Source organism: Paramormyrops kingsleyae, chromosome 4, assembly GCF_048594095.1.
Source record: "Paramormyrops kingsleyae isolate MSU_618 chromosome 4, PKINGS_0.4, whole genome shotgun sequence".
Taxonomy (NCBI): domain Eukaryota; kingdom Metazoa; phylum Chordata; class Actinopteri; order Osteoglossiformes; family Mormyridae; genus Paramormyrops; species Paramormyrops kingsleyae.
The window spans coordinates 14,367,554-14,382,414 of NC_132800.1; the positions used below are offsets into that span (position 1 = coordinate 14,367,554).

At 42.1% G+C, this 14,861-nt stretch overlaps 3 protein-coding genes across 4 annotated transcripts in view; 2 read left to right on the forward strand and 1 right to left on the reverse strand.

The window, feature by feature from the left end:
• LOC140588991 (NLR family CARD domain-containing protein 3-like) overlaps positions 1-14,861 on the forward strand; it is a 165,043-nt gene that overhangs the window by 64,940 nt on the left and 85,242 nt on the right. The window lies entirely within an intron of this gene.
• The window catches only part of LOC140588753 (protein NLRC3-like), a 139,809-nt gene that overhangs the window by 63,917 nt on the left and 61,031 nt on the right, over positions 1-14,861 (forward strand). The gene's annotated exons all lie outside the window — the stretch shown is intronic.
• LOC111847208 (tripartite motif-containing protein 16-like) lies at positions 210-14,133 on the reverse strand. Of its 2 annotated transcripts, XM_023818189.2 has the most exons (6): positions 13,502-14,133; positions 7,054-7,149; positions 6,236-6,469; positions 5,911-6,070; positions 5,557-5,616; positions 210-1,033 (listed from the first exon to the last, which is right to left on the reverse strand). In XM_023818189.2, exons 1-6 carry the CDS (start codon positions 14,090-14,092, stop codon positions 495-497), a joined length of 1,680 nt encoding a protein of 559 aa, XP_023673957.2. In that variant the 5' UTR covers positions 14,093-14,133; the 3' UTR covers positions 210-494. The 2 variants fall into 2 exon arrangements, with proteins under 2 accessions (XP_023673957.2, XP_023673958.2); XM_023818190.2 differs by lacking the exons at positions 5,557-5,616; positions 5,911-6,070 and having other exon boundaries at positions 925-1,033.

Sequence of the window (14,861 nt, forward strand, 5' to 3'; positions counted from 1 at the left end):
AGTTAATAGAATGTCAGGTAATAAAATGTCACATTAGGAAGTTGCCGTCTGGCGCCCCCTGCTGGCCAAAGCATCACCGCTGCGATATCAGGCTGCTGCGCTCAGTCACCAGAGACGCGGATTAAGTGTGTTACTCAGTTACGCTTTGGGCAGCGCTGAACCGGGACATTAATATGATAGGATAGAAAACCTTTATTGTCAGTGTAGAGGTAGCAAATACAATATATAGACAGAAATATATAAAATGTACATATACAGGGGAAGGGAAAAGCCCCCCCCCCCAACTCATCAGGATTACATTTCATTACATTGTAATCAGAGAGAGAAAGTCATTTTCCATGTTTGTTCAGCTTGTTGAACCCAGCCATTTATTTTTGTATGTCACACTTCAGACAGAGTAAAAAGGGTTATACTGGTTAAAAAGCGTTTTTGTCATGAAGAAGCAGCAACATTTGACACTCAAGGTAAAAATAATTCCTCCAGCACACAGTGAGCTATCCCAGCATGCACAGGGACACTGAGGAGTTTGTATAATAAACCAAAAACCCTGGGCAGAGGGGTTCAGTGAATGAGGAGGTGAAGCTGTACAGGAGGGTCAGTCCATCAGAGGAGACTCTGTAGAAGGACAGAGTACCAGCCGCCCAGTCCAGATACACTCCTACTCTGCGGGAGCCTGAGGGCTCTATGGGTATGTCAATCTTTTTATTATTGTGACAGACAGAGTAACTGTTAGAAGAGCAGAACAGACTCCATGACTTGTCATTGAATCCAAGCCCAAAGTCATCACTGTCTCCTTTCCTCCCGATTCCTTTATAAGTCACTCCTATATCAGCTCCATCTCCAGTCCACTCAGCTTCCCAGTAACAGCGACCAGTCAGACTCTCTCTGCACAGAACTTGGGGCCAGCAGTCAAATCTCTCTGGATAATCAGGATATAGGTGCCAGTATTCCCCCCTTGTCACCTTCCTGTTCCCCTCTGACAGAGACAGGTATCTGTTTATTGTTTTGCGGTCCAACATCAGCTGGCAGGAGTCTGTAGGCAAGAGGAAGAGCGATTAATCCCATCACGAAGCCCAGCATCTCCATCATTATCACTGTCACACCTCACACACTCACTAACACAGAACTCGCTCCAATACACACATTTTATTCCCAATATACTCATGTAGCCGCCCGAGTCTGCGGCGCTCCGGCTGCCCCCTGCGCTGTGAGACACGCCGCGCTGAGAGACTCACCACGATTTGGACCATTTACCGCAGCCCCCACTATATGACAATGCATGTGCGAGAACACGTCTATGCTAAAAGTAAAGTAATAATCAATTATCATTAAAATTGCTAAATAATATTTAATTAAAAAGTAAAAGATTACTTCATACTCTATATACGATATAACATTTTATTGATCCCCAGAGAGGAAATTCAGGTCTTACAGCAGCAAAAAATAATCAGCACACATTAACAACAAATAAATAAAAATAAATAATAATATAATAGCTGATAAAATCACTAATAAATATGAGAATAAAAGTAAGCATTAATATTTTTTTACAGTGTGGAAAAGAAGGCAAATGTGCGTGTGCTGTCTCATGCCAATATTGATGAACCTCAAACAAAAAAGAGTGCACTCAGTGTGCACAAATAGAACAAATGTGAAGGATTTTTTTTTAAAGATGCACAACTATATCAGAATGTATAAAACCTTTTTAGACTCTCACACCAACACAAAGAGAAGATACAAAGAATTTGTACAGAAGTTCCCAAGCTACCATTTTTATTTGTGGAACCAGTAGTCTTTAAACCGAAACCAGCACTTTTTGTAAAAAAAAAAAAAAACTGACAAATGAATTAAGTGATTTTGCAGTGTGTGTTTTTGTGGCTCTTTGGATGTTGTCTAAAATCACACACAGAAACTCACTTGAACACAAACATGCAAATCTATCTACATACAGAACAAAAAAAACCACACATCGTAATAATTGTGTGAATGCTATTATAAAGTAGCATTAATATTAAAAGCAAATATGTGAAACCTGTCTACTCAATGCTACGGTTAATGATATGGTATAAACACTGCCTCAGGTGTTATTGAACTATCTGGCCACTGACACAATTATTGTACATGTTGGTACAAATGGCTCAGAACTGCTAAAAAGGGACTGCACACATCTCATGGACATTCTTCAGAATGTCCCAGCCCAGATATTTGTATTAGGCCCAACTCCGCACTTTAGGAAAAGGGTTTGAACATTTCAGTTGTCTGTTAACATTAAACATGGCTTTCCTCAGCAGGCAGAGCTCATAAGCTGAGATTCATTGACCATTTTAACCTGTTCTGCGAACAACAAAACCATTACAGGATGGACAGGGTTCATTTAAACAGAGAGGGGGCCGATATGCTTATTGCAGCCTAACATCTATATGCTCCCTTTTGCTCAGATTATGGAACACTATAAAATCTCATCACAATTAAGCAGATGACAAACAACTACATTACAGTGTCACCATGTGACTATAGTGTTACATGTAGAACGGGGTCTGGATGTTCAGTTTAATTAAATTCAATTTATTTATTTATTTTTGATATAGCACCTTTAACAACAGAGTCATCCCAAAATGCCTTACATAGATGTGTTGTGATACATAAAACATCATTAGAGAAGATGTCTGTTTTCTATGAATTTCTCTTCGCCTTTTACCAAATCTAAGAACAGGCTCCTGGCTGTTAAGCCCTATCCATCTGAAATACAGGGCAATAACCCATCATTGGTGCTGAATGTTCCAGTGGAAGATCTAACCAGTCCTGACTGGTCTCTTCCTGATGGGAGGCGCCTAGCATTCAAAAGCTGGCTGTGTCTATGTGTCTAGGAGGGGAGATATGGATGTGCTGTTAGTGTCATTTGGTGAAGTTTTTGTCTTTCATTCTCTCCTCCTGTTTTCTGCAGTCCCCCTCCCCCAATCCCCAAATTGAAGAGGTAAGAAGAGTGCGCACATACATTAACACGTAGGTCCTCTCTCTGTATAAACGCACTGGGTTAGAGGGCGAGTGCCACCTTCTGTATTTATGTTCGGGTGAGTAAGCCTAGTGTAGTCTGGGTTTTTCTGTTCTATTTTTGATCACTGCAAGAAAAACAACCTTTTATATTTAAGATAAATTGTTCTGTTTTGAGACAAGATGGCCTAAAACTAACAAAATTATAAAATATATAAATATAAGAAAGTTATACTTCCTTGGTATCTCATTTTTTTTGCAGTGATTTTAATTAGAATCTTAACTAAACAGGGTATGGAAGAGGTGTTATGTTTTGTTAATTTCTTTCCTGACAATTAGTCCATGTTCTTTTCCCTTAGTCTGGCCCATCCTCCTGTGTTCCCAGCACCCAAATCCCTGTATTGGTTACCACTGTTGTATTTTATTATATTTGTTCTATTTAAAATACTCTTCCAACTCATATCCCATACTTGGTTTCATCCAGCTAGTAGATCTAGGGCCACCCATGCTATCCATCCTGATCCTATGTTTGAGTCCCATAAAACTGCCTAAATAAGAGCCAGGGACATAACATGTAGTCCCTTATATCCACTGCATAATTGCACTGAACAAATAAATTAGTGGATATGCCAGAATTTTCTACAACGGAACACAGAAAAAGCAGAAAATTATTGTTTGACCCTGAAAAAGAAAGACTGAAAGTCATTGCTCACCTTGAATCAAGGACACAAAAATCTACAAATCAAGCCAGAAATCTTGATGTAGTTCTGGACTGAGACCTAAATTATAACAGCTACATAAAGACAATTACAAAATCAGCCTACCACCACCTTAAAAACATAGCAAGAATTAAAGGATTTCTCTCTAAACCAGATACAGAAAAGCTTGTTCATGTGTTTATTTTCAGAAGGTTAGACTATTGTAATGGTGTCTTCACAGGTCTTGGTAATAAATCAGTCAGACAGCTGCAGCTCATCCAGAATGCTGCCACCAGAGTCCTCACTAACACCAAGGAAGTAGAGCATATTACACAGGTCCTTAAATCACTGCACTGGCTTCCTGTGCATCACAGGATTGATTTTAAAATATTATTAGTTGTCTACATAGCACTATAATGTCTCATTGTTAAATACATTTCTGATTTCCTTGAAGTTTATGAAACATTCAGGGCATCTGGGAAAGGTTTATTCAGTGTCCCAGAATGAAGACCAAGCAGGTGAAGCAGCTTTTAGTCTCTATGCTCCCTGTCTGTGGAACAAGCTTCCTGAAGACCTGAGGTCTACAAACACTGTCAGCTCATTATAATCAGAGCTTAAAATTTGACTGTTTGCTGCAGCTGTTCAATGGATTTAATCAGCAGGAGTTGTCAGGGTCAGCCCCTGCTGTGGTCCTTCCGTGTCCCTTCCCCGTTTGACCAGCAGGTGTCGCTGGTCATCCCGTCCTTCATGTTTGTCTTTGAGTTTCCCCTGTTACCTGTCTAGCCACATGGCTCAATGTGTTGAGCATGTGGTTGTCTATATACCCTTCTGTCCTGAGTACCCTTCTGTCCTGTGTTCAAATCCCACCTCCTCTGTTTTTGTATTTTGGCTCCCTAGTGTTTCGTTTGAGTTTCTTTAGTTCTTGTATCTGATTTTGTAGTTGGTTTTGGTTTTGTTCCTTTTGCCCCTCATTGTGTCTTTACATGTTTAATTCCAGTGTTAGTTTCTGTTTCCTTGGTCAATTCCTAGTTTCCCTGTTTTCAGTTCCTTTAGAGTTCATTAGTTTCACCTGTGCCCTGTTTCCTTGGTTTTGTTAATTAGCCTCACCTGTCCTGTGTTAGTCTCGTTACCCTTTAGTATTTTAGTTCCTGCCTGTGTTCAGTTCCCCAGTGGTTCATTGTAGTTTCTGTGTTCTGTTGATATGTCTATGATTGTGATTGATTGTCTTGGTTAGATCTGTATTCTGTTTACCGTCCTAGTTTTTGTTGATTAATCCCCTTTAGTTTTGACCCCTCGTGGTCCTTTTGGTTTCATTGTGTTTGTAGTGTCTTCTGTTTTATTTAATAAACCCCTTCTGTTCTCTGAGCCGCAAGTGGGTCGTCCACCCTTTTTTGTGCCTGCACGATGCCTCGTTCCCGTGCCCGAACCGACCGGATCCCTGACAGGAGTTCAGTTATACACTGCGTCTAACTTCTTTTTAGTTAACTTTTTGTTGTTTGGCTTTTAGGCTTTAAAAATGTCTTTTAAATCGACAATGAACGCGCTTGCAAGTCCCACCCTAATATTTTGAAGTACCAAAAAATTCTGAAGTCATACTTTGGGTACTGATACTCGACCAGAAGTCAATGGAAAAGGGAAAGTACCAAAAGTACCGTACCTGGTGCAGTGGAAAAGCACCCTGAATAAACTTGTCTTGCTATGCAGTTGGATTCAAAGGCTACTGACATCAACAGCTCATGTAAATGTGAAAGGCCAGGAGGCAGCGGGAGAGAGAAAGAGAAGCTCCCCTAGCAGAAGAAAACGAAACACAGTAAAACACACTCCACCTCATACAGGGAGAAGGAAGCGTGTGTGTGAACAGACTCACATTGTAAGAGTTCTGCTCTGGTCCTGGGCACTAATACCAGTAGGACGGTGCCTTTGGTAACTAGGAGGAGACAGAGAGAAACGGGGATGTGAGTAAAAGTAATTTACTTGTGGGAGATGGACTTCACTCACTTCATACAGATTTTTGGACAATATAATGTAGAAGAAAAATGTTTCATGTAATCTGAGTTTTTCAGGCTGTAGAATGCCTCTTTCACCAGTTTTCACAAAGACTTAGTCTTATTTGAAACAGAAACTGACTTGGTCGCACAAAGTGAGGCTGACTGTACTGCATACTCTCTCTGCATGACCTATATTAACATGAACAGACTAGAAAATGTATTCATTCATTAACCTGTGTGATGGATCTCTGCCGTTATATTTTCGCAAACATTCTCCAGTTGATCCTTCAGTTCAGAAACCACCTTCCTTACATTCTCAAAATCAGAACGTGGACAGAAAGAGATTCTGGGTGCAAATCCAGCTTCAGCAGTGACAGAAAAACCCTGGAGCCTCTACAGATACAAAGTTTGATTAAACATCAAAACAAATGTGTGTTGTAATCAAATCAATAGGACCATTAACATCTGACAAATGACAGACTAGTTGAAATACAAATGAGAACATGCATGCATTTGAATACTCTGGTTTTCTTATTGTCAAAGTAGCTGTTCTGTTACCTGGAGGAAATGGATGTGATCCTCTGTGTGTGAAAGCTGCTCCAGCTCAGAGTGTCTCCTCTTCAGTTCATCAATCTCCTGCTCCAGTCTCTCCATATGTCCTTCAGCCTGACTCACTGCAGCCTTCTCCTGATCTCTGATCAGCTGTATCACCTCAGAGCGTCTTTTCTCAATGGAGTCGACCATGTCAGTGAAGATCCTCTCACTGTCCTCCACTGTTGACTGTGCTGATCTCTGTTGGTGACACAGGGAGCAGAGGACAGTAAATTACAATTGGCCCCATTTGAGACCCCAGAGAGCCTCATTGTACAATAGTGATGTGAGCCGACAGGAGGTATAAAAACAGCACAGGGCTGGGGTTTGGAGCATCACGATGCTGGATACCTCAGGTACTGAAACCCAGCCAGCACTGATTGGAAATGATCACTCATTAAACTCATACACTGTCAGCTGCAGGGATTTGGCAGATACTGGTGGCTGTATGGGGCAGGTTGGTTGTCACCATTGGGTCTGAGTTTTATTGATGACTTTTTTATGTTTGCATTACTGCTGTAGGAATAGATGCCTTTTTCTCAAATGGACTTTAAATAGTATTTCTACAAATAAATAGGCTTTTTTAGTATAGGCTCTAACCCCACGTTAGTTAAATGCTGTTATCTGGTACCTTTGTTGCACCAAACCTCTGACCCAGAATAACCCACCACGACAGTAATTTGATTAATCCCCACAAGTATATAAATCTGCAATCTGTTGAATCTGAGAAAACATTCAAGATGATCACAAGCCAGCTGTTATCTTCTCCTCAGGTTCATACTCACTGTGAATGAGCCCACAGCCTCTCTCAGCTCCTGCAGCTCCTTCTCTCTCATCTGAATTCTCTGCTGAAATTCCCTCTGTGTTTCACTCATTTGTTTCTACATGTAGCAAAAAAAACAAAGCAAGTTTCTTTAAACTGGACAAAGACCCTTTGACTCACTACTGTTTTATTGAGCTGTTATTTTTGCACTTGTGTCCTTCCCGTTAGCTCTAACAAATCTGGCCATTCTCCTCTCGTTACCACAGTCTTTTTGCGCACAGAACTGCCACATTCTGGGTGTTTTATGGTTATTGCATCATTTTCAGTAAACTCTATACTCTGTATGGGCAGAGTGGTGGCTCTGAGGCTAAGGATCTGTGCCAGCAACTGGAAGGCTGCAGGTTCAAATTGCATGAATTCCTGGAGTGATTCTACTTCGTTGGGCCCTTGAGCAAGGCCCTTAACCTGCAATGGCTTCATCCTGGGTATGATGTTAATCTACATCCAGCCCTATAAGGAGCTCCTCAATTTACAGGGAATAACTTGGGGGTTGGTGGCAGGATTAGCACTCCAGCCACTGGAAAAATAAACTCAAACCGGTCCATTCGGACTAGTGTGGTGCTGAGGTATCAGCTGCCACATGGCTGCACTCAGGTTCTCACCCCTGAGTTTTGTCATGTGGTGGGTGCGGCAACACACTGCAATCTGTGCTTGCTCCTTACCTCTCTCTCTATACTCTGTAGTGGGTGAAAATCCCAGGATGGTAGCTAATTCTGAGATGTGGGAACCACCACACTTGACACCTGTTACATCCACCCTCACCTTGCTTGTCTAATCCCTGAGTTTGCCTTGGGCATAACTTCTAATCAGCTGCACCTGAAGCTTTTTTAGTCTGCCAGACGAATTCAAACCCGAAAATGAACAGTGGAACGTTTTTCAAGGCATATGACATCAAAGATGATAAAACGGTAGCCATCCTGTTGAGTGCTATCGGTGCTTCTACATATAGTCCTTTATGGAATCTGGTCTAATCTCAGAAGCCCAAAGAAGAGACTTTTCAACAGATTGTGGACATCCTACAGGGATACTATGAGCCCAAACCACTACTCGTAGCTGAATGGTTCAGGTTCCGACGGTGAGTTCAGAAGAATAACACAGTTGTCCAGTTTGCAGCTGAACTGAAGCAGTGCGGTGCGATTTCGGTGAGAGGCTAAATGAGGCTCTGAGCAACGGGTTTGTCAGTGGGATTCATGATGAATCGTGCCAGCGCAAGTTGCTCTTGATGGATGGACTAACATTTGTAAAGGACCTGGAGGTGGGGCTCGTCATGAAGGCAGCTCACCGAGACACACAGCAGTTGAAGCTTCTTCAACTTCTGTTCATAAGGTGAATGAGGAACGACAATCCTCTAAGCCAGCCCGTGCTGTGTGTTATAGATGTAAAGGGAAGAATCACAGCGCAAGTCACTGCTACTTTAAAAACACTAAACGCCATAAATGTGATAAGATTGGCCACATACAGAAGGCATGTAGGGCTAGCGAGAAGAGGGGGGAGGCAGAAGAAAAACCAACAAAAAGTTACGGACTATGTGCAAACGGACGAAGCAGAGGTGTTCAGCGTAAACAAAACAGGCAGACAGGCATTCAAAGTGAATTTTGCCGTTAATCAGAAAAATGTTCTGATGGAAAGAGATACGGGGGCCGCAATTAATATAATATCAGAGACAATGTACAAGAAGTCATTCGTGCATGTTCCATTGGAGGTCAGCAGTGTCACACTGAAGAGGAATGGATCAGGATATCCCAGTAAGAGGGCAGTTCTTAGCCAAAGTAGCTTACAGAACTCAGACCGCTGCTTTGCCGTTAATAGCAATGGACCTACTTTGTGGTAGGAACTGACTCGAAAAGATAAAGTTAGCCTGGAAGATGATGAAAATGGTCAGCAAAAACACAAAACTACCCTCACCCAAGTCTATTTCTGAGCTGCTAGAAAAATATGATAATGTCTTTAAGGACGAGTTGGGAACATTAAAGGACATAAAAGCAACAATCTCCGTTACACCCAACACTACACCCAAATTTCATAAAAGCCGCCCCCTGCCGTTCACAATGGAAGCACTAGTGGAAAAAGAACTAGAGAGATTAGAAAAGGAGAATCTGTCCAGTGAAGCACAGCGAGTGGGCAGCTCCAGCAGTCCAGGTGGTCACCATCCATTTGTACTGCGACTACAAGGTAACGGTGATCCAGGCTACTAATACTGACATATACCCGCTGCCAAGAAGACGTGCTGTTTTCAAAAATAGACCTGGCTTCTGCTTATCATCAAGTGCTCCTTGACTCTAAAAAGTACACAACAATTAACATGCACAAAGGCTTATTGTGTACAATCGTCTTTGTTTCGGCATAAACTCTGCTGTTAATATTTTCCAGAGAATACAGTGGTACCTCAGAACTCGGGTTCGAATCCTAAAAAGTTTGAGTTCTGATCGAATTTTCACCATAAGAAATAATGGAAAACCAATTAATTGGTTCCCGGCCCCAAAAAATTACACCAAATATGTTTTTCTTTTTTCTTTTTTAGCATTTAAATACAAAATGAACGGGATAAAACAAGAAGAGCATATACTAAACACATCTAAGCACATTTATCAAAACTGTAATTTTGTCACACCACGCGCAGGATGAACGAGCAGGGAGCGCGGAATCAGGGTCAGGCAGACGGAAATCCAAGAGCAGGGTTTATTGCTGGCAAACAAGGCATAATGCGCAGTAGACTTCACTGACAGGACTGGTGAAACATAATTGAACGCGGACTTAAATACACTTAAATACACATGACTAACTGGAAATAATGAGAAACAGCTGATGACATCGGGATATCACACGAGGTTAACGAGGGGGGCGTGGCACACAGGAGGATCGTAAATGCCGGGCGTGACAAATTTGTAAAGTAAGAAAATAAATTTATCCAAACAATGTGCAATGGCTATCAAAATGATATAAAGTACCCTTTGTTTCTGCTGAGAGATGTGCCGCGTGACTCATTTCCCCGCGCGTACAAGTTATATTAGGTTTGTGTTCACGGTTCGACTTCTGAGATTCAGATCTAGTTCTAGGTCATTTTTTTTTCAAACTGGTTGGTTCGACTTTTAAGAAATTCGAGTTCTAATGAGTTTGAGTACTGAGGTACCACTATAATGGAGAATCTCATGAGGGACCTTAAAGTGGTTGTTTACTCAGATGACCTTCATATTGTGGGCAGAGATGAGTCCGAGCATCTGAAGAACCTGGACAGAGTCCTACAGTGCCTGCAAGAAAACATATTGAGTGTGAAAAAGTCAAAGAGTGAGTTTGTAAACACCCAAATTGAATATCTGAGCCACGTGCTGGATGGAACAAGGGTGTACCCATCTGAAGACAAGGTGAGAGCTATGCATGATGCACCAACACCCATAACTGTCAACGAGCTATGGGCTTTTCTAGGCTTAGTGAACTACTATGGCCACTTTGTGCCACAGCAGAGCACTGTGTTGGCACCACTTTACAGACTGCTGAAGGACCAAGTCACATGGAGATGGAACAAAGTCAAGCAGGATTGATTTAACAAATGCAAAGTACTCCTGAAGTGTTAGTGCACTATGGTCAGAATCTGCCGCTGACACTTGCATGTGACGCTTCTGCTTATGGGATTGGAGCTGTAATCCAATACTCAACTCCAAGCGGAGAAGAACATCCAATAGCTTACGCTTCTCGAAACTCTCCCCAGCAAAGAAGTATTCGCAAATAGAGAAGGAGGCATTGAACCTTGTGTATGGTGTGAAAAAGTTTCACCAATACCTTTAGGGACGCCAGTTCAACATAGTCACAGACCATAGACTCCTGTTGATGCTGTTTGGAGAACATAAAGGGCTTCCCACAATGTCGGCAGCTCGTATCCAGAGGTGGGCCATCATACTGTCGGCATACAATTACCAAATTGTTTACCGTCAGTCTGACAAGCATGGCAATGCAGATGGGTTGTCTTATGTTCCGCTGTCAGAGACAAAGGACGCTGCCTATGTAGACGCACTAATATGTGACCATTTGGAGGGGCTGCTGCTGAGCGCAAAAGAGATTGCCAAGGTAACAAGAAATGATAAAGAGCTCTCAAAGCTGCACCGGTTCATCATGGAGGGATGGCTGAAAGAAATTTCTGACGAACTAAAAGGGTACCACAAAAAGCATGATGAACTCTCTGTGGAGCAAGGGTGTGTGCTGTGGGGCACAAGAGTGATTGTACCAGCAAAACTTAAAGAAGCAGCGCTCAAAGAAATCCTCAGTGGGCACCCTGGCATTGCGAGAATGAAGGCAATCGCGCGGCAGCATGTCTGGTGGCCACATATTGACATGGACATTGAAAAGGTCTGCATAGAGTGTGAAGCGTGCCAGTTGGAGCAAAACAGGCCACGCCAGGTAGTCCTGCATCCTGGGGAGTTTCCGGGAGATATTTGCCGGAGGCTTCACATTGACTTTGCGTTGCCGTTCATGGGTCACATGTTTATGATTGTAGTCGATGCATTTTCAAAGTGGCTGGAAGTATATAAAATGACGCTGCAACCATTACTAGACTAAAGTGGCTGTTTGCATCATATGGAGTTCCATAACAAATCATTACAGGTAATGCCACAACTCTTATGCCTGACGAGTTCCAGCCATTTGTGAGAAGAAATGGAATCCTCCACACAATCAGAGCTCCAAGGCACCCAGCCACAAACGGGCTAGCCGAAAGATACGTCTCAACATTCAAAACTGCATGAAAAAGCTAGCAAGAGAGAATCTGAGCATTGAGGACAAAGTTTCCCACTTCTTGCTGTGGTACTGTACCACTCCCAACAGCACGACCGGGGAGTTGCCTGCTGGTCTGTTTTTGAAAACGCATGTCAGAACTAGAATAGACTACTTCAAACCAAGCATCAAGGAAACGGTGAGGAAGAAGTATCTTCAAAAGGAAGGACATGACAAACGGGCATTGGAGAGGCAGTTTGATATGGATGAATGGGTCCATCTGCAAAATACAGCTGGAGAAAACGCGAAGTGGATTCCAGGAGTTAGGAGTTAGTTACCCAGCAATCAGGACCTGTGTCGTACAAAGTGCATGAAGAAGTGACGGATCAAGAATTCCGACGTCATGGGGACCAGCTGAGGCCACGTCATTGTGCAGTGTTTCCAGATCAAGTAGCTGAGATGATCGAACCAGTGGAGAATAGTTCCAGAGCAGCACCCTCAGCATCGGAACTGCTAAAGCCAGCAGAGCCACCTGATCCTGTAGCAGTGACCCTAAGGCACTCTCAGCGTACCGCAAAAGTGTCACAACGCTACCAGGACTGAATATGGTGATAAAAAGCTTAGAGAGATTGCTGATTTTAGTTAATTGCAGGTTGTGGTTTAAGTGTAGCAGTGTTCAGTTAAGTTAATTGAGCAAGGTGCACAATGTTGATAGTCATAATATGATGTGGCGATACAAGGTATTTCACTTGGAATATTGTATTGGGTTACTTTGGGCTAAAAGGGGAGGTGACGTGCTACATTGAGCTCTTAGTCTCACCGTACTTCTAAGTTGAAAGGTGACCTTTGTCACACTTGTTCCCTGCTAAAGTACATGATAGATTGCAAGCCTGCTGTCTGAAGTGTAAGATGAGTTGTAAAACGTGTGTAGCCATCACGTTATTAAAGTACACCACAAGGATATAACTATGTAAATTTATTCTTGATATTTATTAAGCACTACTGAAAAATTTAAAGTAAAGTTGAAAAATCAAATACACATCTAAACTAACAGGACCAGCTTCAGCAAAGTCCAGGAAAAGAAAGATAAAATGCTAGATAAAATATCTGACAAATTCCAATAAGCGCTTATCCAGTACAGGGTTATGGGACACACACATCACAGGAAGCACAGAGCACAAGGCAGAGACTCCCTGGATGGGAAGCCAGTCCATCACAGGGCAAACACTCACTCACACGCTGAGCACAATCAAGAGGCACTAATTCATCAAACCGCATGATCTTGAACTGTGGGAAGAAACTTGAAGAAACCTACAGGAACACGGGGAGAACATGCAAGCTGTACATGCAGAACCAGGAGTGGGAACCAGACCCACAAGCCTGGAGATGTAACTATGATTGACACCTAAAGCATTTGACAGGATATGCTTTATATAGCATGTTAGCAAGTACATCAGAACATAAAGCTCAATCTCCATAGTAGGAGGAGAAAACCCATGTTGGTAGAACTTGCAAACTTTAAATTAACATACAGGATTTACCTGTTTCTCCACCTTTTACCTAAGCAGGTGTGATCTCTGTGTATTCAAAGAAGACATTCTCACATGCACACAGACACATCAAATATTTCACACCAAAAAACATCATACTTTTATGTTTACTTAAAATAGGATTCATGAATAATTTGTAAAAGTTTCCCGTCTGACCTGTTTCTCTGCCCTTTGCGCAACAGCTGAGACTGTATCATGGCCTCTGTGTTCATCCATCGTACAGAGATAACAGATACACTGCTGGTCGGTACGGCAGTAGACCTCCAGTGGTCTGTCATGGAGGGAACAGACCTTATCCTGCCAACTTCCAATGGCATCAGTCAGCTTGTGCTTCTTAAAAGCTGGAGACTCATAGTGAGGTTGGAGGTGAGTTTCACAGTAAGAGGCCAGACACACCAGGCAGGACTTGACAGCTTTGCGTTTTCTCCCAGTACAGAAATCACACTCCACATCTTCAGGTCCAGCATAATGGTCAGCAGGAGTAGCTGCTTGTAGTCCAGTCTTCTTCAGATTCCTCACCACTTCAGCCAGGATGGTGTTTCTGCCCAGAACAGGTCTGGGTGTGAAGGTCTGTCTGCACTGGGGGCAGCTGTAAACTCCAGCATGATCCTCCTGATCCCAGCAGCTCTTAATGCAGCTCATACAGTAACTGTGTCCACAGGGAATAGTCACTGGATCCTTCAGTAGATCCAGACAGATTGGACAGCTGAACTGGTTCTGATCCAGTAAGACACTGGCTTCTGCCATTTTACCGCGAACACTGATAGGATTCAGTTTTGTTTTCTCTCACAGTCGTCTGTGTGTGAGAGTGGGAGGAACTTCCTGCTTCTCAGGCTGCAGTAGGTGTGGTTTTGGACTGATACTAGCCTGAGAAGAGCAGACTAGGCAAACACTAGGTTTGGGGTTTATGAAAAAATAGTAAATTAAACAAACTATACACATTTATTTAGCTTTTATGAGTATAACTGATAGTGATAATGCTGTTTTTCTGAAAACCAGTTATAATCCTGCTATTTGTTTTTGTAGATAGAAATTAAGTAGAAAGGTAGAAGACAGCAGCTCTATTGAGAATGAATTTCTGTGTCTGTTTAAAAGTTTGTGTTTCTTTGGTTTTTTCTCCAGATGAAGGAGATTTACCGCAAAAAAGCTGATGGGATTTGAAGCTGTCATGGTATCAGGTGTGACTTGCAGGTTTGTGCAACAGTTTTAATTTTGGCAAGAATTCTTAATTTAGTTTTAGTCTGTCACTTATGTAAAATTGTAGTCGGATTAAAGTCACATTTTAGTCTTTTGTTTTTGTTTTGATTTAGTTAAGATTTAGTCAATGGTTTAATTTTAGTCTAATTTTAGTACATTTTTTAGTCATAATTTACCTTTTAATTTTCTAGTCAAAATTTTTCATTTTGGTGAAGGATATTTCTCCTGGCTGTACAAATTTACTTGAGTAGCATGCATACCATATACATAAGCATACCTTTTACATAAGCATACCTTAAACATAAGCATACCTTATACA

Excerpts from the sequence above, each read along its gene's own strand:
- LOC111847208 (XM_023818189.2), bottom strand. The coding sequence starts at position 14,092 with ATGGCAGAAGCCAGTGTCTTACTGGATCAGAACCAGTTCAGCTGTCCA. Across the intron at positions 6,470-7,053 it reads AGGCTGTGGGCTCATTCACA|AGATCAGCACAGTCAACAGT; the intron begins GTGAGTATGAAC and ends TGTCACCAACAG. Across the intron at positions 1,034-5,556 it reads CAGAGCAGAACTCTTACAAT|ACTCCTGCCAGCTGATGTTG; the intron begins GTGAGTCTGTTC and ends TCTTGCCTACAG.